Genomic DNA, 24,964 nt, shown 5'->3' with positions numbered 1-24,964 from the left:
TATCAAGTTAATGGAAAGGAAACAGAGAAAAGAAGATTCTTATGGTTTATAACTTTCCACATTTTTAAGTAGGATTTTTTCAGTACTCACAAAACACTGAGAACTTTACCGGAACTAGTTATGGCTCTGGCCTGCAGAAATAAACATTGACAATGGATGTAGTAAATGCAAAAAAGGGTAAATATAAAAAGGTGTGATTCTGTAAACCCTTATATATATATACATGCACAATATTTGGACAATATTTTGGACACCGTTTTGAAAACAGCAGGAAGGAATTTTGCGTGGAAAACTAAGGGTGGATATTTGTTGTTCAGACTCACCTTCTGACCTTTCCGGCTCCCTTTATGTGTTGGCTGTAAATACAGGTGATGTTGCTCACTAAGAAGTGGGCCAAGCCCAAGTGACACAGATAGCACAGAAGGATTATAGTAGGTGTTTTTAGTTTATGGACGTTACAAGCATATCATGTGTGCAGCACCATAAAAAGCATTGGAAATGATTATGGTTTTTGTGTTCTTTGATACCTTTTTATGGCATGGCATAAGTGATAGGTTACCCACTAAACTTCCAGATCATCTTAAAATGTTTAAACCCTTCACACAGCAATGCAAAGCTGTTAAACATGAGTCAGTGTAGAAATGTACCATTGACAGCAGAATAGTGTGAGTACAGTAGAAACTTTATTAACAAAATGAAGGCAAAGCACAGCTTAAAGTTCACTATTAAATAATTATGAAGAGCTAAGTGCCACAACATCACCATGTACTTTCGAAATTAGGTGTCCACACAGTGACTGCATGATATACATATCTCCTTAATGGGCTTTCACGACACAAACAGCAGGTACATCTCTTTTAAATAGGTTTAAATAGGTTAGGACATGAGTTCTCTTTCAGCACACTTCCTTTCAGTGGTACATTATCATGATGCACAATTCATCTCAGGCAAAGGGATGCTAGTAAGCATTGACCTAGGATCAGTCTCCCCACTTTCGTCTATTTTTAAAAAGACTGGTGCCAGAGTAGCACTTAAGGTCACCGACATTATAACATAACATACAGTGGTACAACAGACTACAGACAGACAGGACAGTATGGGTGCAGGGTAGGCACAGCAGTGCTGCCCTCTCATGGGCAGGAGGCTATAGTAAGTAAGCAGCAGGGTTGCTTGGACATGACTAGGCAAGTGTCCACTGAAGGATGCTGGTGTCCTTCCCTCCAGTAGAGATAAGGTGACTATTGTCATGCAGAAAGGCAACGTTGGTTACGTGGCTGCTGTGTCCACCATATACATGACTAGGAGCCTGGCAGCATAGGGAGATAGCAGATTTTACAGACTGAATTTAATTTCTACAACATGTTTTAATGTGTTTGCACAGACAAGTACAGGAAACTCACCCTCGGCTGAGAACAGGGGTTAGAGAACAAGTGCACTTTGCCGAAATCATCGCCTGTGGCCAGCACACCATGGTCATTTGACCTGAAAACAGCGTTGATGTCTGTGCCATCAGCGCCGTCTGGCCAGATGCCTAGCAACATAAGTTGAAGAAAAATATTTTCACAACATAGTCTTTGCTGCAGGCTTAGAGCATTAAACAAACATATCATGGAAAATGGGAAATACCATGTATAATAATAATTATGCTAATGTAAAATGTAAAACGTATCAACCACCTTCTAGTCCATATATAAAAACTAACCTGAAAAACATCTAATTTCCTTGTTTTATATGGAAAGTCATGAATTAACATACATCACATAAGCACAAAAACCATACTGTCACCTTCATAATCAGACTCATGCCATATTCATTTAACACCTTTAGATTAAAGCTACAATTGGAGAGTGACAAGGTGTTGAATTCAGTACCAAAGACTCACCAAAGACACTGAAGCTCAGCACACATGTGGAAGTGGCCCACTCCAGGTTGCGCACCACATCTGCGCTTGTAATGTGTTTCCCAGTGGAAGCCTCCCCTTTTGAACAGAGACAATACAGTTTAGAAAATTAAATATAGCCTCTACCTTTTCTGAAGACTAAGCGAAATGGCAAAGCAACTCACAGTACAAGATTTCATAGTCCCCTGAGTTGGTGACAATATACTGGCTGTTTGTGGACCAGTCTAGATGAGTGACAAAACTGGAATGTCCCTAGATGGAGAGATACACAGCAGTGAGTGCACAACAAGTGGGAAAGATGCCATATAATATTCAGTAGAAAAATGACTCACAGTGCATTTGCCGACACGGCTATACTTTCTTCCATTCTCAGTTACAGCATAGATGTAAACAAAATTGTCATGGGAACCCACAGCTAGATATGCTCCATCTACGAGAAAAAGTAATGGTGTTTAATATTACAAAGCATATCTCGATCCTTGAATGCAAGAATGTTAGCTTTGTGTCTCTAAATTTGTTTGTTTATATGCTATATTAGTGTACTTGTATGAACGAGGATGTCAGTGTGCAAGAAGCTCTTCTTGTTGAATAACCTAATAACATCCATACAAATCTTCTGACCTGGAGAGTACTTGATGACAGAGATGATTTCATTGCCGTCTGTATGCATAGATATAAGGTCCCTGGTGTCAGTGTCCAGAACCAACCACCTACAGAATGGTGAAAGATGAAAGATCATGTCATTCTGGGTGGTTTCCCCAAAGCATCGTTGCGATAATGATGGGTTAAATGGTAGCTAAGACGGTTCACTGTGAAGCCTGTCCTACCATTTAAGAATCATCTTTATGCCAAGATGATTTTTAGGAAACTCAGACCTAAATAGTTTAATAAGATGAACATGTGAGTAAGCATAAGAAACAAATAGATTCTTTATCTAAATGTAAAGATTAATAAATAAATAAATAGTTTACAGTGAGTGCTGAAAATGGCAATATCTGCTGTATTTCTTGTAGGTCAGGATTTTAAGGGTTCTTTTTCGATAAAAGAACTTCATGCTCCTAACTTCTTGTTTTGACCACATGTTGAAACCCCCATGTTCAGTCATACCTTCCAGTCATGGTGCCCACAGCAAGCACGGTCCCGCTAGGGTGGAAGCCAGCAGAACGTCCAGGGTCCTGGAGGCAAGGGAACATCAACAAAAAGGGATAAATATAGCAAACAACAGTTATAGAGACAATGCACTTGCATGACAAGGCAATCTAATGGCATTAGGTAACCAAATAAATCTCTTCAAAATCTGTAGGTACTAGAAAAGCTGCACTAGTTCTTTCAACGTTAGTTGTACGTCTGTAATATATTTCTTTATATTTGAACTGTAGGCACAAACCTCAATGCTTTTGCTCCAAAGAGGTTTGTGAGAGGTGGTGTCCCACAGATGGACCTGCTTGTCTTGGCCACAGGTCACAAATTGCTCAGTGCTGGGATGCACGTCCAATCCCCACAGCTCATCTGTGTGACCCTGTTAGATGTAGCACATTAAGAATATTTAATTCTGTGAAATTTTACACAAATTAACTACATAAAATTATATATATATATATATATATATATATTTATTAATAATATAATGAATTAAATATTAAATAAACATGATTTACACATCACTGTACCTGAACGATGGCTGCGAGAGTACCAGAGAAAGAGCCTTGCAGAATGGCATTTCTGGTTGTTCCAACAAACAATTCGTCTTGTTTACCCTCAGCTAAAGTGCGGACAGGCCCAAAGGCCTCAGGAACCTGGAGAATGGCAAGAAAAATTGTGTCTGACTTTTCTGTCTGTTTAGAGTTCAAACTTTAATACAAATTTGTAAAATCTAAATATAAAGTACTTCAGCTCTGCATTGATTGTCCAGTCAACAGTTAAATTAAGTCAGTAACGGGCTCAAAACCCACTCAATAATCAATAGGAATTCTATTGATTTTGCTAATTTTCTGCATTACCTTCTTGATACAATATAAACAAAATCATTAAGAGAGGTTTGAAGTGCAATGCATCAAGAGAAATCTAAAGCATCTTGTTCATAGTGATGAAAGAAAGCAAACATATGGAGTATATAATGCTTCCAAATTTTGTACAACTTGCCTAATGCAATGGGATATTGTTTTAATACAGTTATAAAAAATTAATTAATAAAGAAAATGTATTTCTTATACACTTCATTCATTTGAATCTCATTTACTAGGGTACTAGGATTCCAATTTTTATATAACATTCATACAAAAGCCTTTAAAAGGGTATAAAATAAACATAAAAGTCAGATCAATTGTTTACATTTCCCTACAAAGATATTCAGTCTTGCCTTAAGCACCGACATGGTCACACTACAGTAACTATCCAGCTTTACATACGGTAAATAATGATCCCTGATATAATTAACAAAGGTTAATTACACAGGGAGGTTTAGGTTTAAAATCACAGCCTCATTTACATCTGGTCTGTTTTTGCTTCTGAACACTTTATATAAAAAAAAAAAAAAAAAAAAAAAAAAAAAGTGTGTTTTAAAACAATTAAAAATAAATCTTGACATTCTGATTCCTGCAAAAGGTTTGGGGAAAATGCCTTTATAGCCAAAAATCTAAATTCAAGAACCAGTAGTAGAGAAAATGATGAACCATGTTTTAGGGCTCTAATGGTATTGTTTACACGTGGATTGTTTCTAGACTCTGGAAATCTTTATTTTGGCTCATGAAGGGACTAGAAAGCCCTTAAGGAATCTACCAATCCTTTGTCTTTGGGAATAAATGTTTATATTCCATAACGTTGCTGCAAAACAGGGCAAGGCTTTAACAGAACAAAATTTAAAGAACAGGGTTAAAAAAACTGCCATATTCATCAAGCTCTAATTTTAAAAAAGTAGTTGACATTATGCAAAGATTGGTAACATGAGGAAAATTCATAAACAAGACTAATGCCTCTACTGGACATATGAATCTCATGGCTACACACACACACACACTGGTGACTAAATAAGACTATGGGCAGCATCACCCACAACAGACAGTGGGTTTTAAAGGAAGCGCTTCCTTACGAAAATACACATGTTAATGTTGTGTTACACCCATACCTCCATCTCACTCTGTTTGTGGTATTCATGGTCCCATAGCACCACCTTGCGGTCTTTACCCCCTCCAGACACCAGCCTTCCGTCCTTCAGCACACACACAGAGAAGATCCCACCCTCATGGGCTCCTGCCACCACCTGGCTGATTTTGTTACCACCTGTCCATCAAACACCACGGTCAAATCACAGAGCGTGCGGATAGATGCTTTCCATCAATGAATGCTGTTACTAAATTCTGATTTCTTTTGCAAATGTCCTGTTTTCGTTCATAAAAATGTAAATATTTGAAAACTGCTTGGCTGTTCACTTTTTGAAATATGCAGGAAGGAATTGTATACATGCAAGGGAAACTGGCTTTTCCTAATTATGTAAACTGATCAGCCACAGGAATAAGACTACATACTACAGAATGAAACAGATGAACCTGTTTGTCCAAACACTTTACTGCAGAAAGTCCCATTACTTTAATTACTGCAGAAATATCATTAAAATAATATTTTATTGAATTATCAAACTTACAGTGCAGCTCCAGTACTTTAAAAACAGTTAATCAACCAAGACGCATACTGTTTCCTTGTATAAATAAAATGAGGCTACACCGTGTCAGAACCCAAATAAGATTACTATTTAAAATACAACTTGGTTCTGTTTGAGAAATGTGTATGATTATTAAGGTGTGTAGGTCAAGCATTGTTAATAAATTGAGCATAAGCTTTGCTTACATCTTTGCCCTGCATCTCCCATGCAAAAATAAACACCAAACTATTTCTTTAAGGCATGGTAAGGCAACCTCTCTGTATCAGTGAAAACCTCCTGAGGGTAGTGAAAGCAGCCAAGCACATAATGGCTCACCGCTCCCACTTATTTCCAGCATGGAGAAATGCTGCTAAAGGAAGGTTTACAGTATCCTCTTGTACTGCTTCCATCTGGCAAAAAACACCTAAAATATATTTATTTTCCACCCACAAGCCCACAGGTTTCACAACCTGTCTACGCCCACCATAAATTGTGCATCCTTCCTTCGCTGTAACTTTAAAGACACTGACCTTTTTTGCACTTATATGAACCTTGGTAGTCCACAGAATATTTAGTATATATTTTCACTGTTCAGAGTCTTGCTTAATCTTCAACATTATAAGCATTGTCACTGCCACTCTATTTTCTCTATTGTTTCCATTTGTTCATTCATTATTCATTTCATGGCTCATGCAGCACTGTGATACAGAAAGGCTTCATGCATGTTTGTGTGCAATTGTTTTGATAACAATGTGGACTCTAAATGGTATATTGCTGTTCATAAATGCATATGTTCAGATTATGCAGAATAAAATAAAATAAAATAAAATAAATAAATAAATAAAACTCATCAATACAGAGATACACTGATTCCTGACCTTTAGCCCAGATGTAGATGTTTCCACTGGAGTCTCCAGTTATGGCATCTCCATTTTCAGCAAAGGCAACACAGAGTACGTACTTGGGTTTCTCGTGTTTCTAAAAAGTACCAACCAAATGAAATGCTTGAATAACAGAAAACAATTGAAATATAAATGCAATAAAACTACAATACATTAAACAAAGGCATTAATACAGATGCAATGTATCAAATTGTTAATATACTATAACAAAATAATTAAAAACCACCACTATGCATGCAAACAAATATTCTGATTCTGAACATCTATCAGAATTTCTATCAGAAGAACATTTTAGAGACCAAAAACGCTACAAACCTCAAACAGTCCCTGCCGCTTGGTCAGAGTGCTCCCCTCCACAGTCCAGAAATTGAGGTGGGACTTCCCACAGGTGACAATCAAGTTTGCATCCATGGGGTGGAAGACAGCTCCCAGTACAGAGTCATTGGAACACTACACAATGAATAACACCACATGACATTTCCTGAACTTTCAATTTGATGATGCCTTTAAAACACCTTCCCGTTTCATTTAACAAATATTAAGTCTCTAATTACAAACTCCATAATGAAGCACTCTTCTATTTTCATAAATATAGTAGCCTCACATTAAGTAAACTACTCTAAAATCCAATTCTGTTTGGCTAGTTAAATGGACCAAAAAACCATAAATGCACTGGTTCCTCTGCTCTAATGAATACAGAGGGAAGGCTACTCTTGCTAAGCAATCCTTTTGTATGCTGGAAAATGGCATGTCAAGATATGCTCACCACAGACCACAGCACTCAGTGCAGAAAAGCAGCAGGCACTCTGCATTCATTACCTTCCACTTCTGTCAATTTATTGCTGATGTGTTTTTCCACATTTTATTTCACATCAGCACTAATCATTAGCCACTATATTCATGCACTTTGTTACTCTCTATTTGTTGCACAAAAGCTGTCAGTCAAATGACCTCACCTTCACATCAGCAAGTTGCTTCTCTTTCTGCCAGTCCCAAACAGACAGGATGTGGTCATTTGCATCATCAACTGCACAGAGATGAGCACCACCATTCTGAAACAATGAAGACATGGATAACTATTTATTAATTAATTCATGCAACCGTAATTATGCTCTAGAGGTGCTGATGCATTCTTTGAAATGTAAGATCACCTATAATCAATGCTGTATATACAATTTATAAACAAGGTCTCAAACTGTAATTGATACCTAGTTTATGTACAACTTACTGATTTGGAGAAGGCCACACAGGTGACAGCACGGTCAAACACACCCGTTCCAATCACATGAAGTGTGTTCAGGCTGACCGAATCCCAGACACGAACATGTGGAGCCAACAGCTTATGGAAGGTTGTGAGAAAGAATAAACCAGTGAGCACACATCTACCTTGCTGAATAAATGTCCATTTCAAACCTGTCTTAGATACTTCTCATGGAATAATGCCTTTGACTTAATGCCTTTTAAGAAATAAATTCTGATTTCACAAAATAAATAAATAAATAAAGACTACTTCACAAAAGCAGAATAAAACACAAGCTATACCTTGCCATCTTTGGATGTCCCAGCAACTTGTCCTGTCGCTATGGTGACCATGTCTGGATGCACAGCCAAACTACAAAGAGAACTATGTAGTGATTTCTGCTCCCTTTCCAAGAGACATAATTTTTCCTGTCTTTGGGTGGCGTATATTAACAAGCTTTCACACTAGTTTTATTTACGCAACATGTTATATAAATCCACCAAAAAACAAAAATAAAATGTTTAGAAACGTCATAGGCAGTTCAAGAACACAGGAAGATTTATACTCAAATTTCATTTTAAAATAAGCTAAGTTTATAACAGGCATTTCTAAGGAAGAACAGCACATTTCTTGCTACAAAGACTTCAAAGACAAAAGTAGATAAGGGGCATCATGTTTTAGTTAGATAAGAAAAGATTTGCATTACATAATTCTATCAAGGTGAACAAACACAAAAGACAATGTATTTAATACACAACAGTGAACGCTTCTGTACAGGCTTATTTGAATATTTTATTAAAATAGCTTATCTAAGAGATAGGAGTCTTTTGTATGTTATGATCATTAAGGAAAAAGTAGCACTGGCTCTTGTGAATGCAAATTAGGTCACAATCCAGCTTCACTTCCTCCCTTTGGTGTGCCGGCCTAACCGAACCAAAGGAAAAATGGGAAGCATAGATTATCAAAAGCTTTGATAAAAGCGGAACACTTATATGCCTTCAATCCTTGATAATTGAGAGTTCATATTGAAGCAAATCTATAATCTGTGGTAATGTTAAAAATCTAAAAATCTAATTCAATTGATTTCCACTCTACTCAAATGTGGCAGAGGCTTGTTATATTAGCTGTGCACTTATATAAGCAACAAGTTATGGACACTAATCTTCATTCTTAAATCATCTCGAGCCGTAAGTTGTTAATTAACATCAGATAGACTAACATGTCATTTCTGACAATGAATGTCACTGCATAAAATTGCATGAGATATATATCATATTTATGAAAAAAGCCAAAAGTACATTATAGAGGTAAACACAGTCATAGCAATCATGTGGAAATAGCAATTTTATATGTCCATCTACATCTTCAACAGCAATTTGCCTGAAACCATGTTACTATTTTGAATAGAGTTGTTTGTAGGCTGATATTATACAACATATCTATGAAAAAATGTAGTTTGTGCACCATAAATGCCCATTACAAGACGGTAACATTAACTTATGTGCTTCTGTAAAAAACTATAAAAATAAATATACTATGCCAATTAAAGTCTAGCCTGAATATTACACAGACTATGGGCATCCCAAGTATACTGTGGAACCAATACAACCTGTCCCACATCATCATGTAGATGTTTACCATTTGACATCATCATTGTGACCCAAGTAGTGTCTTTGCTGCTGCTCCTCCACATTATAGAGCACCACCACAGAGGCATTAAAGTAGACAATCTCCCCTGTGGGCAGCAGGTAAAGGTTAGAGCGGCAGTCCCGGCCCCTGTAGCCATACCTGAAAGAACATGTTAAGGTAAATAAGGCCTTAGACATTATACAACTGATGTAATTTTACTTGATGATTATGCTGAACATTCTCTTCTGAAAAAAAAAAAAAAAAATATATATATATATATATATATATATATATATATATATATATATATATATATATATATACATACATATTCTGAAAAAAATAAATAGAATCATTATTAAAGAGGATACAATAAAAGCATTGGTATTGACAATTTGGAAAAAGAAAATGGAAGGTAAAAATTAAGTTAACCATGCAGCAAATTGGGTCTTAGAAATGGGCCCTGTGCCTGCAAAACAAGATAAAAATGTGGTAACATATCACGAGCATCACAGAGCATCCTGTTTCAAGGATACACCCACTGAAGTTTCAGCTTGCGCTCAGGCAGTGCCACCTTCTGGTCAAGGCCGTAGCTGTCCCTCAGCTGGTCAGGAATATGCATGGTGACCGGACGGCCACGCAGAAACATTCTCACATATCCATCCTCTGTTTAACAAAAGACACAACATCAGCTGCTTTAGTGAGTAAGTGTAGACTACTCACCTCACATAAAAGCTAAAGAACTATGCTTCGCAGGGGAAACAGGCCATTATTCTACAAGCTATTCAAATGCAGGGGTTTATGTCAAACCCTAATGATTATCATATGCATTTTCTGCAAATAAGCTAATCAAGCCTTACTCATTTCAATAGGACTATTCAAATTCTATTGGATCATTTGCCATGATCAAATAATTGCCATTCTGAGAAGAGAGTAGCTCTGTAACAGGCTACATAAAAACATATTACGCTTCTAAACAAGGGCAGTTGTTTATTTTTCCTTGAGTGAACATCCTAAATTCATTCCTTTCAAATGATAAGTCTTCAGTGTATGACTACAAAAAACAAAAAAAAAAAAAAAAAAAACACACACAACAAAGATTACATTCATTCATTCATTGTCTGAAACCTCTTACAAAGATCACAAGAATAAACAAATAGTACAACGAATCAATAAATAAATAAATAAGATAAGGTATCACGCACTATTAACTCCTGAGTTTGGTTGTTATTTGTGCATGGAGTCAACACTGTAGTCTCAATACATGAAAGAGCTAAAGGCTAGAACTTGTCTAACAAGAACTAGCGTACAGATTCAAGGTCAAACAGAGCACATACTGTGCCCAGACTTACCAGCATTGAGGGTACACTCTTTGGATTTACTGAAAGAAATTAAAAAAGAAAAAAAAATTAGATGAATGTTTAAGATGTCATTAATAATAATAATAATAATAATAATAATAATAATCAGGACTCGAAAGTGTCCGTAGGTGTGAGTGTGTGAGTGAATGTGTGTGTGTCTGTGTGGCCCTGTGAAGGACTGGCGTCCCCTCCAGGGTGTATTCCTGCCTTGCGCCCGATGATTCCAGGTAGGCTCTGGACCCCCGCGACCCTAAATTGGATAAGCGGTTACAGATAATGGATGGATGGATAATAATCAGAAGGTAGTAATTACACAGATGTACTATAACATTATGACCACCACAGGGCAGGTGTGATTTGGGTGGTGGATCATTCTCAGTGCAGCAGTGACACTGATGTGGTCGTGGTGTGTTATTGCATGTTGTGCCTGACACAGCACGGCTGCTCGAGTTTTTAAAGCCCTCAGTATCACTGCTGAACTCAATAGTCCACCAACCAAAAATATCCAGCTAAAAAAGTGTCCTGTGTCTACTGATGAAGGACTAGGAACAGATAAGCTACTGTCTCTGACTTCTGACATTTCTGAGTATTTTCAAATTAAATGAATCAATATCATAATGATGAAAATCTCAGACTCTTCCACACAGATTTTAGAGTAACAAAAAATAACTACATATTAACATTTTTAATGAGACTTGTGAAGGTGACAAACCTTTTAAAATTGTAAAGAACCTTTGATTTATGTACAATGTTCTAGACTTTCCAGTGCTATACCATGAAAGGTTCTTCACAGAACAAATGTAATTGTTCTTTGCCACTGTCTAAAGAACAATTTTATGACTGCGCTTATATTTAATCTAACCTCTCCATAAAGTAATCATCTTTTGACTCAGTATCCATTCTTATTGAGTGTCTTTTCTGTTTTAGCGTTTAATTTCATTCTTTTCGGATGGTTCTCTACATAAAATTTGTTGGTGTTACAATTTGGCATTTTATGTTAGACCAAAAGAATCCCAAAACTGAATGAATAATAACTTTTAACACACATCAGTTACCATGCTGACAGAAGATGTACATTTCAAGGAGTTTGTGGATTTATTATTTCAGAAGTTGCTGCTAGAGTACATTTAATTAGTTTTTGTTTTCTGGAGTATTATATTGACATTGCGCTGATACTGAATATTCGTATTGAACTACACAGCAAATTGACTTCAGCTTTATTATCATAAAACATTTGGAAAGAGATACAAAGTTCACTTAGCCCACCTTTAACCTGTCAGTTGTGTTTTTGCTGGGATTTAATAATTTAGCAAGCTCATCCTTTATTGCTAAATCTGCCTAGCTCTATTCATACAGCACTAATGTACTGAATAGCTGAATACGTGCCAAGGCAGGACAAAAGGTTTTGAAAACAAGGAATGCTCAATGATAGCAAAATCATATTGACAGGTACAGAATGTACAATATTAAAGTCCCTCTCTGATCCTTGATAAAAAAGTTAAATATTTTTTTCAACAAAATGACATAATTTCTGAGTTATTTAAAAGACAATATCTCCTTATGTCATAAAAGAAGCTCAGATGTAACTCTACACCTTGGCCTTCATTTAGTGCCCACAAATCTGAATATGCAGTTAGTCCCATCTCAATCTCTACACACTCCTCTGAAAATGGTCTGCAGAACAAGCTTTTATGGAAAGCCCCACCCCACATATGGACTGGTCTGGTTCCTTCAATCCATGATGTAAAAAATCTCAGCTGTCTGAATCTGTGTTTTTGTGTTATTGGTCTTTAACTGCAGTCTGAGATTGTAAATATGGTTTGAATCTGGAACTGATTGGCCATGGCACTGACTGATTATGTCACTCATGAAACATCTAACATATAACAAAAATATCATATGACCCTGCTAACAGAGTAAAATAAAACCTTGGTTTTCACTGGAGGCCATGTTTAAATACAGGTGTAGATGGAAATAGAAGAGTAGTACCAGTATTCAGAGAAATGCAATTAAATATGCATGTTTTAAGAGATGACTTCACTGACAGAAAATCAAAGTATTGAGTGTCAGTTTGATAGACAGGCTGCTCCATTACAGTAGACAGCAAAACAGATGGCAATAGATGGCTCTCTTCACACTCAGCAAAAGATCTTAAAGAGAGAGCACATTATAAAACCTTCTGTATAATTGTACATTACAAAAAAGGTCAGGTTTATTATGTAGGTTATAAATCTACATAATAAACCTAATGTAGGTTATAAATAAATAAAAAAGTATATGAATTTACTAAGAAAGCAGAGAGTTATGGCCTGTTGCAAAGCATTGGGTAGTCGCCCAGAAACAGTCAAACAATGGTGTTACTGTAGCTGTCTCCAAAATTAGGACAGTTGGCCTGGAATTATGTAAACCATAGAAAGCCATCAATTAAGGCCACAAAGATGCAAGCATTTTTCCCACCACTCATTTAGCATGGAGCATGCATGAAGATATACATTACTGCACAGTGTGAATATACAGTGAAATACATTTTAAAGCTCAGTCAATGACAAAACAACTATGGTAGTGAGGAACTGGGACTTGTGATGAGCGTAGGTTTTTAAGTCAACATTAGCAGCACAAACATCCTGCTCCAGTGAACATGGTCTTAGTGGATGAATGCAATCAAACTAGCTTAAATTCAGCCTTATGCAAGTGTTACTCCTTCCCACAGCTTGCAGAAAATCTAATATGTAGTCAGTGAGTGTGTTCTGTTGTAGGAAGTCAATATGCTTGATGCATGTGGCTAAACTGTGGAGGGCAATCAATGGTCAATCAGCAGAAAATGCCATTTCAGCAGTCCATTGAGGCAAATGCTTTGCATCAAGTAATGCACACAAAAAGCTTTATATACACAGGATTTTATAATGTATAACATATTATATATACACAAGAAAACAAAACCAGATGGTAACACTAACATATTTGCCCAGTGACTCATGTGTAATTATGTAAGACTCTTCACAAAAACAGTTGAGGCAAACAAGCAAGTAATCAACCAGACGATTTTAGAACTACAGACGGGAAGTTTTAGAACTGATTGTTTTAAAATACCGCTGGCAGAAGTCACCACACACACACACACACACACACACACACACACTTATTCTTTTAAATCAACAGTAAATCTTTTTGCATGTAAAATATTTCTAATAAGGCTTTTTACTGATCCAACTCTTGAGACATTTTGTAGGAACACGTTACCATTGATTCACCACGGAAACGAGCAGAAATTAGTTTTTGTTCATTCTTAACTATTTTAACACAATACACATGCAAATAATTTGTTCACATATTTAACCTATCAGACATAGAATGATACAGCAAACCGTTAACTCTCATTGCACAGGAATGGATTGAGCCTGGATTAATCTACTAGCTTTATGTATGTCACTATTTGTGGGTTTAAAAAATAAATAAATAAAATAAAATCATATATATAAGATTTCAGGTTTTCAAAGCATGCTGTAGAGTTACTTTACATTCCCTATGGTTACTTTTATGCATTTAGGAAGCAGTGTTCCAAATGACTTAACCTACTTTAACAAGAAGCACCAAAAACAGCAAAAACCTATTTCCTAATTGCTTTCTTTTGATAGCAAAAATCTCAATATACTTCAAAAGTTAAAAGCAGAACAGAAAGTTTTTTACCTGTTTGACTTTTTCATGGTGTCTTTTTTCTTTTATAAAATGGACAGCGCTAGCAGTACTTTGCAAACAGACCGACAGGCAACAGAGAAGTTCCTTGTTTAAGAGAACTTAAGCCCTGTATGTGTGTGACTCTATTCAACCAATGGTAACACACTTCCTCACTCTGCATGACTGCCCCTTTTCTAGAGAACACACCCACCTACACTTCAGTGTAGTAACATGATGAGCTGGTGGTGGGAGTAAACAGTTTGACAGGGTGTTGTCTCAGCAAATGCACAGAGCTTCCATTTTATTCAAAGCTTTATCTGAGGGCATCATAAACCTGAATTATACTATGAGGTCATTGCCTGTTTAAACAATCTGCAGGTGCTCACTAATATTATCTGTTTGATGTGGTAGTTAACTCTTTATGTTTCCAGCTAGCACAGAGGTGAAACAGGTTTGTGAAATCTGATCACCATGCAAGGTTTTATGTTCCCATGAAACAAACTACTCCCACTTTTATTCTCCACCCTGAAGTGAATATGATACAAGCAGAGAAAATGCAGGAGACACACACACAAAAAAAAACAACTGTATCCTTTACATAGGTAAATGGAGGTTAATCCTGAATACCTGTAATTTAAAAGTACTTCACATTTCCAGTTTTTGAAGGGAAGGCTGTATATACTGGAGCCTATTACTTTTCATTGTAAACAAACCTTAGGTACTAATCTAAAACTAATTTCTTTTCATAATTAGGATAATTAGACATTGTATTACTTTTCTCTCCCCAGCACAGACTTGTATACACAAATTGCATAATAAAATATTAAAAAAATCTTGTGATTTACTGACAATGGGGCTGCTAGACAGCTACAAAAAATGGAGCCCTATCTTAAAGGCTTTTTTATAAAGCACACAATTATTAATGTTTAGGCCATTATTCACAGTTACTATAATATATTCAGATTCAAATATACTTATGTCACAATAAAGCTATATTGCCACTACTACTATTGTAGTTTGATTATGAACTACATGTTTTTTTCTGGAGAAAGTAGAAATTCCTGGAAAAAAAAGATTTTTCTGAATGAATAAGTAAAAAGACATACTGCAAGTTTAATGATGTGCTGGACAGCTGTGTCAGACGTCAGCTCTGGGTTGTTCATCTAAACAGACAGTGGTGGTGAAGGGTATATTTTTATCTGACTTGATTGTACAAGCACCAGCATTGCGTTTGAGTCAGCAGTGGTGTTCAGCAAAGAGAAAAACTGAGCACGCACTCTTTCCAACAAGACACTATGCCACATCTGAGGGGGCAGAACTTTCAGAGAGATGACGTTCTCAAACAACACTCATAATCATGTACGACCTGAATATTTCCAATTCATCCCATCAGAAAATACTAACAAATGTTATTTTTAATGGTGTTATTGAAATGTTGGTTTAGCCACACTTTATTTGCTCAATTTTGTGATTTTATGTCTTTTATAAACGGATAAAATTGTCAAGCCAGGTCAAGTCAAATGTATTAGAATATCACTTTTTACAGCTTAATGGTGTCACAAAGCATCTTTACAGAAATCTGCAAATAAAAAAAAGAAACATTTTAAAATTATAGGCAGTGGGTGATCACCTGTCTCTTTTCCCACAAGTAGAACTGCTGGTTGAGGTGGTTCTGCTGCGCGAGTCTGCCAGTTCTTTTTTGACTGTGGACAGACGCTCTGTGGACATACTTTTTCTGGCAGATGAGCAGGAAGAACAAAGAGAAAGGGGGCAAAGCATAGAAAAAGTAAATATATAATTCAGAATTAGTTCACAAAAGCAGTAGATTCAGAAGGAAAAACTGAAAATACTGAGAAACTGAGTAAAAATGTGCACAACAAAAATAAAACCATTTTATCTCCTGTCCATAACTAGTAAACATACACTTGTCTGTGTTTTTGTATGTAGCAGTGGAATATCTGGAAAAAAAATTATATTGTCTACAAAATTGTCATGTACATTTCTGTAATCAATATTGTTTTGGGCCAAAATCTTACTCACCAGAAATTAGGCGACATATTTGTTAACATCACAAGGAAAGGTTTTCTGTATCTTTAAAAACATTAGTTTTCAGATATCTGCTTCTTATTTCTTAACTATTGAAGTAGGAATCTAAATAACTGACATATGTATTTGAACCTGAGTTTTTAATATTTAAATTGTATCTATCTGAATTTTGTATATTTGAATTATATTTATATCACATTTGATAAACTTGAAATATTCAAGGGTGTAATTTATTCATTTGAATCTTAACTATTCTTCACTATCCTTTGTATTTTTTGTTTAGAACTTGGGTGTCACGGTGGTGCAGCAGGTGGTGTCACAGTCACACAGCTCCAGGGACCTGGAGGTTGTGGGTTCAAGTCCCGCTCCGTGTGACTGTCTTTGAGGAGCTTGGTGTGTTCTCCATGTGTCTGTGTCGGTTTCCTCCCACAGTCCAAAAACACATGTTGGTAGGTAGACTGGCGACACAAAAGTGTCCGTAGGTATAAATGAGTGTGTGTCGCCCAGTGAAGGACTGGCACCCCGTCTACGGTGTGTTCCCGCCTTGCGCCCAGTGATTCTGAGTAGGCTCCGGACCCACCGCTACCCTGAATTGGATAAGCGGTTACAGACAATGAGTGAATGTTTAGAACTTCTGAGGCAGTGAAACTAAAACCTTTTAAATTCAGATCTCGAAAATCAGATCTCTAATATACAAACTGAGGCCAGAGGTCAACCATCCGAGCTTCTAAGGAATAGTAAAGTAAATCCATAAAGTAATTGAATGCAGCATTAATCAATCACAGCACCCTCTTCTCAGAGCCGCCAATCACAGACCTGTCACACCTGTCCTGGCCTAAGCTCTAAGGCTTTCCTAAAAGTGGAGCAAGTGTTCAAGTGGTCAGGGAACGCTATGTATGCAACTACAACTTACAAACCATTCACCATTGCGTACAGCCGGGCTGCATGCAATATTACAGTGTTTTCAAGGAAGAGCATACAGAAATGTGATGAAAGTTATTGAGATAAGTTATTGAGAAATTATTGAGCATGAGTGGTTTGCTTAATATTTTAAAATACATACAGCACTGTTTTATAAATCAGATGTTTATACAGAAATATAAGTATTTCTACATAAATGTCCTGTTACTTTATCAAGTATTTATTACTGCTGGTTAATAAAATATAAAAGGTGCTTGCAATTAGGCATAAACATCAACATTAAGATACAATCTTGTCAGTTCAAGTTATGATCAGACACGTTTTCTCATGTAAATGAGTTGCCTGAATGTCACGTCAGTACAGTGTAGTCATCAGTTTTATAGTTTGTTATGAAAAGACACAGGCTTTCCGTGATCATACAGTCTGGACATAAACCTTTATATACCTTTGTATCACTATGACAAATTAAATAGAGCTTTTCCCCTAACTTCAGCATGTATTTAAAAAGGCACTGTACTGAGTTTAAAAATCACAAGAAAATTGTCTGATCATGACAGGAACTGATTATATTTGAACTGTCCTGTTTTTAATGTTACTAAATACATATACCTTTATATTTTATTAACTAGAAGTGGTATATATCTAATAAAGGAACAGAGTTTTGCTGGAAACCAGTAACTGATATAGAAAGACTTACATTTCTGTAACCTCTGACTGAAAAAAACAGTGCTGTAACAGAGGTAAAAAATATTCAGATTCAAATACTTATGTCACTTAGAGCATTTCACAACAAATCAAGCTGAAATCCTTTGTTTACATCTTAACCACTTATTTAAGCAAAATGATTTATATGCTATTATTCTTGCTACTTGCTAATGCTGTCTTATGTCACTCCTTCCTGGGATATATCGTTAATCCCAATTAAGAAATGAAATGAATAAGAAATGAAAACATCTTTTTAGTTTGTAAATAATCAGAAGTAGGAATGTTTTTCTATTCTGTTGACTGAAAGGAAGACACTGGTGATTGCTTTTATTTGAATAGCAAACCACAGCTCCAGCAGGTCCAGCAGCTTCTCAGCAGATTCACAGCTATTATTACTCAGTTCTGCCACCTTACGGCAACACAAAAACACTGCAAACACCACCGCCAAAAAGTATTATTAATAATGTTAAAATTACTACAAATAAAAATTATAATAATTATTATAATAATAATTATAATAAAAATTATATTCGTATTTTTTTTAATTTATAAAAATATATTATTTTAAATTATAATCTTTTTAAAAGCTATTGATGAAAAATATAAACTGACTACACTCTTACTTTACAGGTGTTTTGGTTTGAACGCCTTTGGTTAAAATTACATTTATTAAATGAAAATACGTTTACATGAATTTTAGTAGATCAAATATGTCCTATATATGACCTATTTTGTATGAGCACAATTTCTATTTATTTTCTGTTGAGCATGTTCAAAAAATTAAATAAAATATATATACTGATATATATTGATAATATATATTGAATTTAGCAAATAAACAGTAACTTTAAATTAAATGCAATGGTGTGTTTTCTCTAGTGGACAAATGTTCACAAATCATAAAATTTCAACAAGGGTGTACTTTGCAAATGAATGCATACATAAAAATAAGCCCCCCCCCAAAAAATTCAGTATGCATCATATGTGATGCAGAATGCACTATTTTACAGATTTTGGAATTCAGTTGTGGAATTACGTTTTTTTTCTCTTGGACTACTGAACAAAACCGTTACCTCTTCATGGACATAACTGTCTCCTTTTTAGGAGAGGAGGGTGAGGATGGGTACCCCCCCAACCTTTTCTGCTGGACATAGCCATTGGTTAAAGGTTTGGAAGGAAGAGCTTGCAGAATCTGACGAACTGGAAGAGGAACAAGGAAACTCAGTTAAGATAAGCAAATGAACCAAGTACTTCAGCTTTTTCAGTTTTGCATAGAGTAGTTTGAGATACCCGGTTCATAAATGCAGCCCTTGAACATGGCCAGGAAAAACATACTGACAGCTGCTTAACTAGCTGTTGTTACATGTCGGATTTAATACAGGTGTTTAGATTTAGACATTAACCTTTGGTGGGTCCACCCTTTTTGTTGTGGGTCTGTGTGAGCTCTTCACAACAGCCCAGTCTGCGCAATGCATCTGCCAGAGCTGCCTTCAACAGCTGTATCTCATCCTCCTGCAGCTGGACCCTCTGCTCCAGGTGCGACAAGCGGTCGTCCATCTCCATCCCACTGCCTGCAGACAGGTTATCATCTGAGAGAGAGAGAGAGAGAGAGAGAGAGAGAGCGAGAGAGAGAGAGAGAGAGAGAGAGAGAGAGAGAGAGAGAGAAAATCTGTCTAAACTGTTGCAATCTAGGTCAGATATGGTCATGTGTACACATCTGTGGAGATTATTTGGAGATTAAATGCATACATATGAGGCAGAAATCCATTTGCAACATGGTGATTTCCTGTTAAGCACTACAGACTTAACACACTATCAATAAATAAAAATACATTTTTCACCACTTTTACTGATGTTGTTTTTATTATTTTCCTTGCTTTTTTCTGGAAATTTGCTTTTAAATTAATTACTGTAAAGTTTAAACAATTTTGAAAGTTTTTCTCATTGCATTTGTGGCACATTTTTAAAAAGAAACTATACTTTTTGATTACCTTTTATTTAGTTTCCTTGTTTTTTATAGCATTGGATTGAAAAACACTTTAAATTGCAACTGAATGAGTAAAATAAACTGAAATATTTTAGTAATTTTTCTTTTTTTTGCATACATAAATCTGTAGCTGTCACTAATACTAGCATAAGCCAAATGTTGCTTATAATAATGTTGTTCACTTTATTGGACCTCTAATGAACAAGTCAATACTAGTTCACAACTAGTGAGTCAGACACAACAGCAATGCTGATTCATCCAACACAACAAGAGGCTGGTTCTGGTCCAAACAATCAAATAAATAAATGAATCACAGTTCCTTTTCAGATAAACAATTACGCACTTCTCTGATACATTAAGAAAAACATTTTTGAGGAAATGTATCAAATATGGTAAAACAAAACAAAACAAAACAACTACTACAAATACTTTTGGCACCAAAGACACGGTACTGACATGTTTACAATTCACAGCCAAGGGCAATGCACTGAGCTGCAAGCTAACTTTGTATATCTAATACACGACTCTTTATTGTTTGCACCTGCTAACACATGAGGATCCCAGCTGTACAACAGCTTCAGCAGGTAGCAAGCATGGCAACTGAGAGAACATAAGTGGAAGATGGGGTAAAAGGTGAGAAAGGAGAGAGGCAGGGTGGGGTGGGTCAGTGGAGAGGAAATGGTGATGCGGGATGATCAAATAGGTTAAGTAGGAAACTGGACGCTAGCAGAAAAAGGAGCTTGCTGAAATATTCATTGAGAGGCAACTCCATTTCGCTTGTCTTTCTCCTCCTACCTGCCATTTCAGTCTGTCAGTCAGTCAGTGGGACAGCTGGTGGGCTCTACTCCACTACAGCTTCTTCCCTGGAGGCTTGGTGGGGGTGCTTAACAGCAGCTTCTCCCTCTCTCCTTTTGCTTTCTGACTGGTTGATTCTTGATCTGTCCCTGGACCTCCCTCCACTCCTGCCTCTTCCACCCTCTCCCCTCCCCCTTCAGCTTGACTGAGCCGTCCTCAAAAGGGAGAGCAATGTGTAACAGGACGCTGCTCTTTGCAGCTGTCTGCTATGCTGCAGCGCTATAATAACCGCCACTGGCTGAGGAGGAGAAACTTGGCTGGGATCCAAACCTGCCTGATGCAGTGACCAGGCACTACCAGGAAGTGCACTGATCAGCAGCTCACATCTATACATCACAGTGGCAACCAACCTTTAATAAGCTCATATTAGTTCTGTCGATTTTATTTCTCTTCAAAAAAAAATCTTTCTTGATGCAGTATAAGTATCATATTTTTTTTCTGAGGATATTAGACAAGTTTACAACTGCAACAAACAAATTGCACCAGTAGTGTACAACAGTAGGGCCTCAGAAAAAGCCACTGAGTGTTTCAATGCTCCTCAGAAAACACGTAATAAATCAAGCAAGCTGCACTGTAGCATTCTGTATCACTCTTTACTGAATGGTTTAACAACCTAAACACTGAAGCCTTTAATGGACAAACACATACATGGGGCATTATCATATTGTATTTATGTGGATTTGTATATCAAAAACAGTATAATTTTTAGTTGTCTGTTTTCCTACTTCCCACAGAATGAAATGAACTGCTCTGTTAACTGCACTAATATATGCGCTCTGATTGGATACCATTGTGGTTTGCCTTATTCAGAAAAGCAGGTGCAAAACACTTAGTTACATCCTCAGTGGGAATGGTTGCAGCTAAACTGGTACTGGCAGAATAGAAGGATATGAGTACATTACATATAAATGTTTTGAAATATTAACAATATTAACATTTTGCATCAAATATTTCATTTTACAGTACACTACACTGTATTTTTTTGTATATTTTACACAATCTAGTCAAATACAGCTATAAATGATGCAAAGCACCACGTTAATGCTAGTATCACATCAGTTTCATTTTATACTGTTTAATCCTACCATCCATCTGTCATTCAACCAAACCATCTGTCACCGTGACCCAGTACTGAGACACAGCTCAAAATCCTCAAACAGTTGAACTGATATCTTCAGTTAGTTACTATCTGTAGTATATTTGCATTTACTGCATTTTCACATCTATCAATGAACTAAAATGAACCAGTATTACAGTGAGATAGACTTTTGGCCAGAATGACACCAAGATGTTTGGCACACTCATTTGGCAAGAACAGCCAGGGCTCTAATAGAGGCCTGTTCAGTAACAGAGCATTGCCAAGTCATTTATTTATAAGGTGAACCAGCAATGGCCATATTTGCCCATATAATGTTACCTCTGTGTTGTGGCAAAATCGTAGCAAACTACGGACAAATATACCTAGAGGCTGAATTAAAATGCTATTCAAATAATTAAAACAATTCATATATCTAAAAGGCCATTTTACTAGTTGAAATATTTCAGGGCTAAATTCTACATTCCTGACATCTTACTCATTTAATCAGTCTCTGCTACAGAAACGCAACAAAGTCTGGTGATGAAAAACCCAGGTCAGAGCTTTACAGTATATCATTTGATAATGTTTATTACAAGGCTGATATCTGCCATTCTGTTTAAGAAAACTGATGAACCCAATAATCACAACTTTAATTTTACACTCAAGAGTACAGTGTTTTGTTTATTCATACACATTATCTAACACAATATCCTTTTAGATAAAATAATACAGGTCACAACACATCAAACTTTTTATTGCTTGCTATTATTATTCAAGGCATACTAATTTTGAAACTTGTAACAATATTACTAAATTATAGTGTTTTTTTTTTCCATAATGATCAGTTCCAACCTGTTGTTATTTGATTTCAGCTCTTTTTGTATTCCTGTAAAAACTCACAATTGTTCAAACTAAAGTTTCTTTATCCTGTGAATGGACATACAGAACTACATGGAGTTGATTACCACCTTATTGTTCTTACTTATAATCGGAAAAAAAAGCAGTATATTTTTTAAATATACCATTTTCTGCCCACTTCATTCAAAAGATATATAGAAACACTGCAGCAATGAGCCTGTTTAGAGGTTTTTGCTGTTGTAATGTCTTATAGAGCAGTATGTCCCTGCACATTCAATTCTAAGGGACAAAGAAAGATTGGAAAATGGTCATCAATAGATCAATTATGTCTGTTTTTAGTACAGACATTAGATTATCTCAAAAAGAAAAATGCATACAGGCCCTTTAAAGAAATGGTTCAATGACAAAAAACCTGCAGTTTTAATCCCACTCCAAATGTCCCTCTTGGCACATTTGTCGTTTGGCCACAATACGTCTGGTGTCTAAATTATGCTTCAGTGTAGCAGGTAGTTTAATGTTGCTAGAATAAACAGCTAGATATCTTATAATTTCTGCATGCTTCTATTATATTAGCCTTATGACTTCACTGCACAATAAAGAATCAAATTTCAAGTACCAAACATGCCTTGACCAATCAGGATTTTACAAAGAACAAAATGTTTAGCACAGACCAGCACTATATCAGAGGGAAGCAACAGTTCTCAGGTCTACTATATATATATATATATATATATATATACACAAACACAAACACACTGTAAGCGAAATCAACATTTATATCACCATTATATCCCACACGGACAGTTTTACCCAGACATGTAACACAGACTTACTTCCAGTAATTTAGCTGGAACAGTAAATAAAAGCTTTATTTTGTAGCAGGCTACAAAAGGAACAAATACACAGTTCGACAATATGGAAATGTGTTTCGTGGGTTGTTTCCAATTACTTCTGACATATGCAAATATATTCACGTCATTTAAACAAATGTAGGCACATTTAGCTATGAACAACATTCGTGTTTGCATATGACAGTGCTTCATTTTACTCAGGGTTACAACCAATAAATGACCAAAGCTGAAGGTGGCTGCCTATTGGAACTGTTCGTTCCACCTTAAACGGCAGTCCAGTTAACCTCTCTCGTGTAGGCGCACGCAGGGTTAAACGGAAAATGCGAAGTCAGACTCAGTCTCTGGTTCATTCAAGATTGTGTCCTCATTCCGTATTATGCTAAACTTTATAAACATTATTCTTAGATGTACTATTAGACAGTACACTTAGCACGCAACGCTTATTCACTGCTTTACAAAGACACTGCAAAGACTTACCGTTGTAATAGCGGAGGAGGAGAGAGCTCGTATCGCACAGGTTGCCACACGACGCTATTCTTTCAGACATCACCTTTTTTTCCTTCTTAACAAAATAAAAAAAACAAATCGACAAAATGTCGACCCAGTCCCTACCTCACAAACAGTCTGTCACTTTCCAAAACATCTGAAGAGGAGGGTGAGAAGAAGCTTCGACACCTTCGCTGCCTGCTACCTGCTCGCCGTTGCCAAGGCAACTAGTGATGTGTGGTTCACTGTCAAGTCGAGTCTGTGAGTCGATTCAAGTAAGTCAACTATGGGAACCGACTCAAATCGTACAACTTGTACTTCGGTAGATTTTAGGGTTCTGTAGCTGAAAATCACCAGACTTCCTCATGAATCTCCTTTAGACCTAGTTAGACCTTACACATTTTTTGTCTCTGCTTCCATTAGGTCTCCAGGGGTGTATTCAGCAGAAATTAAGAGAAGTTTGGAATTAAACTGAGGAACCCTGCTTTAAATCAAATCCCATCAAAGTTTATGTGTCATTTATACAGTCCTACCAAGTACATCTCTCCATTAAATGAAGCCCACACATGAAAATATTAATAAATAGAGACAGAATCATTAAGAGTACCTTTCACTGTAACTAGGGGCCAAGCCCAACCCCACACCATAATCCCCCCTCCACCAAATCTTACTTTTGGCACGATGCAGTAAGACATGTTTCGTTCTCCAGGCAACTACACAACTCAGATTTGTCTGGATTGCCAGATGGAGAAGCGTGATTTGTCACTTCAGAGAACATGTCTCTGAGTCCAGTGGTAGCATGCTTTATACCACTGCATCCGACGTTTCATCCA

General features: G+C 36.4%; 1 protein-coding gene across 5 annotated transcripts; it reads right to left on the bottom strand.

The window, feature by feature from the left end:
- Window positions 1–668: 668 nt before the first annotated feature.
- eml2 (EMAP like 2) lies at window positions 669–24,344 on the bottom strand. Of its 5 annotated transcripts, none has more exons than XM_066665049.1 (22): window positions 24,258–24,344; window positions 19,420–19,605; window positions 19,090–19,216; window positions 15,975–16,079; window positions 10,661–10,689; window positions 9,845–9,974; window positions 9,318–9,467; window positions 7,982–8,051; window positions 7,668–7,778; window positions 7,396–7,491; window positions 6,755–6,889; window positions 6,416–6,515; window positions 5,025–5,179; window positions 3,571–3,696; window positions 3,288–3,419; window positions 3,008–3,075; window positions 2,522–2,610; window positions 2,233–2,330; window positions 2,065–2,152; window positions 1,883–1,978; window positions 1,401–1,531; window positions 669–1,306 (listed from the first exon to the last, which is right to left on the bottom strand). In XM_066665049.1, the coding sequence occupies exons 2-22, from the start codon at window positions 19,577–19,579 to the stop codon at window positions 1,181–1,183; spliced, it is 2,322 nt and encodes a 773-aa protein (XP_066521146.1). In that variant the 5' UTR covers window positions 19,580–19,605; window positions 24,258–24,344; the 3' UTR covers window positions 669–1,180. The 5 variants fall into 5 exon arrangements, with proteins under 5 accessions (XP_066521146.1, XP_066521137.1, XP_066521164.1 ...); XM_066665040.1 differs by having other exon boundaries at window positions 24,123–24,301; XM_066665067.1 differs by lacking the exons at window positions 15,975–16,079; window positions 19,090–19,216; window positions 19,420–19,605; window positions 24,258–24,344 and adding exons at window positions 10,877–10,919; window positions 14,357–14,919.
- Window positions 24,345–24,964: the final 620 nt, after the last annotated feature.

The sequence above is a fragment of the Hoplias malabaricus genome, chromosome 1 (assembly GCF_029633855.1).
Source record: "Hoplias malabaricus isolate fHopMal1 chromosome 1, fHopMal1.hap1, whole genome shotgun sequence".
NCBI classification, from domain to species: Eukaryota; Metazoa; Chordata; class Actinopteri; order Characiformes; family Erythrinidae; genus Hoplias; species Hoplias malabaricus.
This window is presented reverse-complemented; position numbering and strand designations above follow the sequence as displayed.

Coding starts and splice junctions, on each gene's coding strand:
- eml2 (XM_066665040.1), bottom strand. CDS start 24,192: ATGTCTGAAAGAATAGCGTCGTGTGGCAACCTGTGCGATACGAGCTCT. Junction 5,180..6,415: donor CATCTACATCTGGGCTAAAG/GTCAGGAATCAG, acceptor TTTGATGGACAG/GTGGTAACAAAATCAGCCAG. Junction 3,076..3,287: donor TTTGGAGCAAAAGCATTGAG/GTTTGTGCCTAC, acceptor CCTTGCCTCCAG/GACCCTGGACGTTCTGCTGG.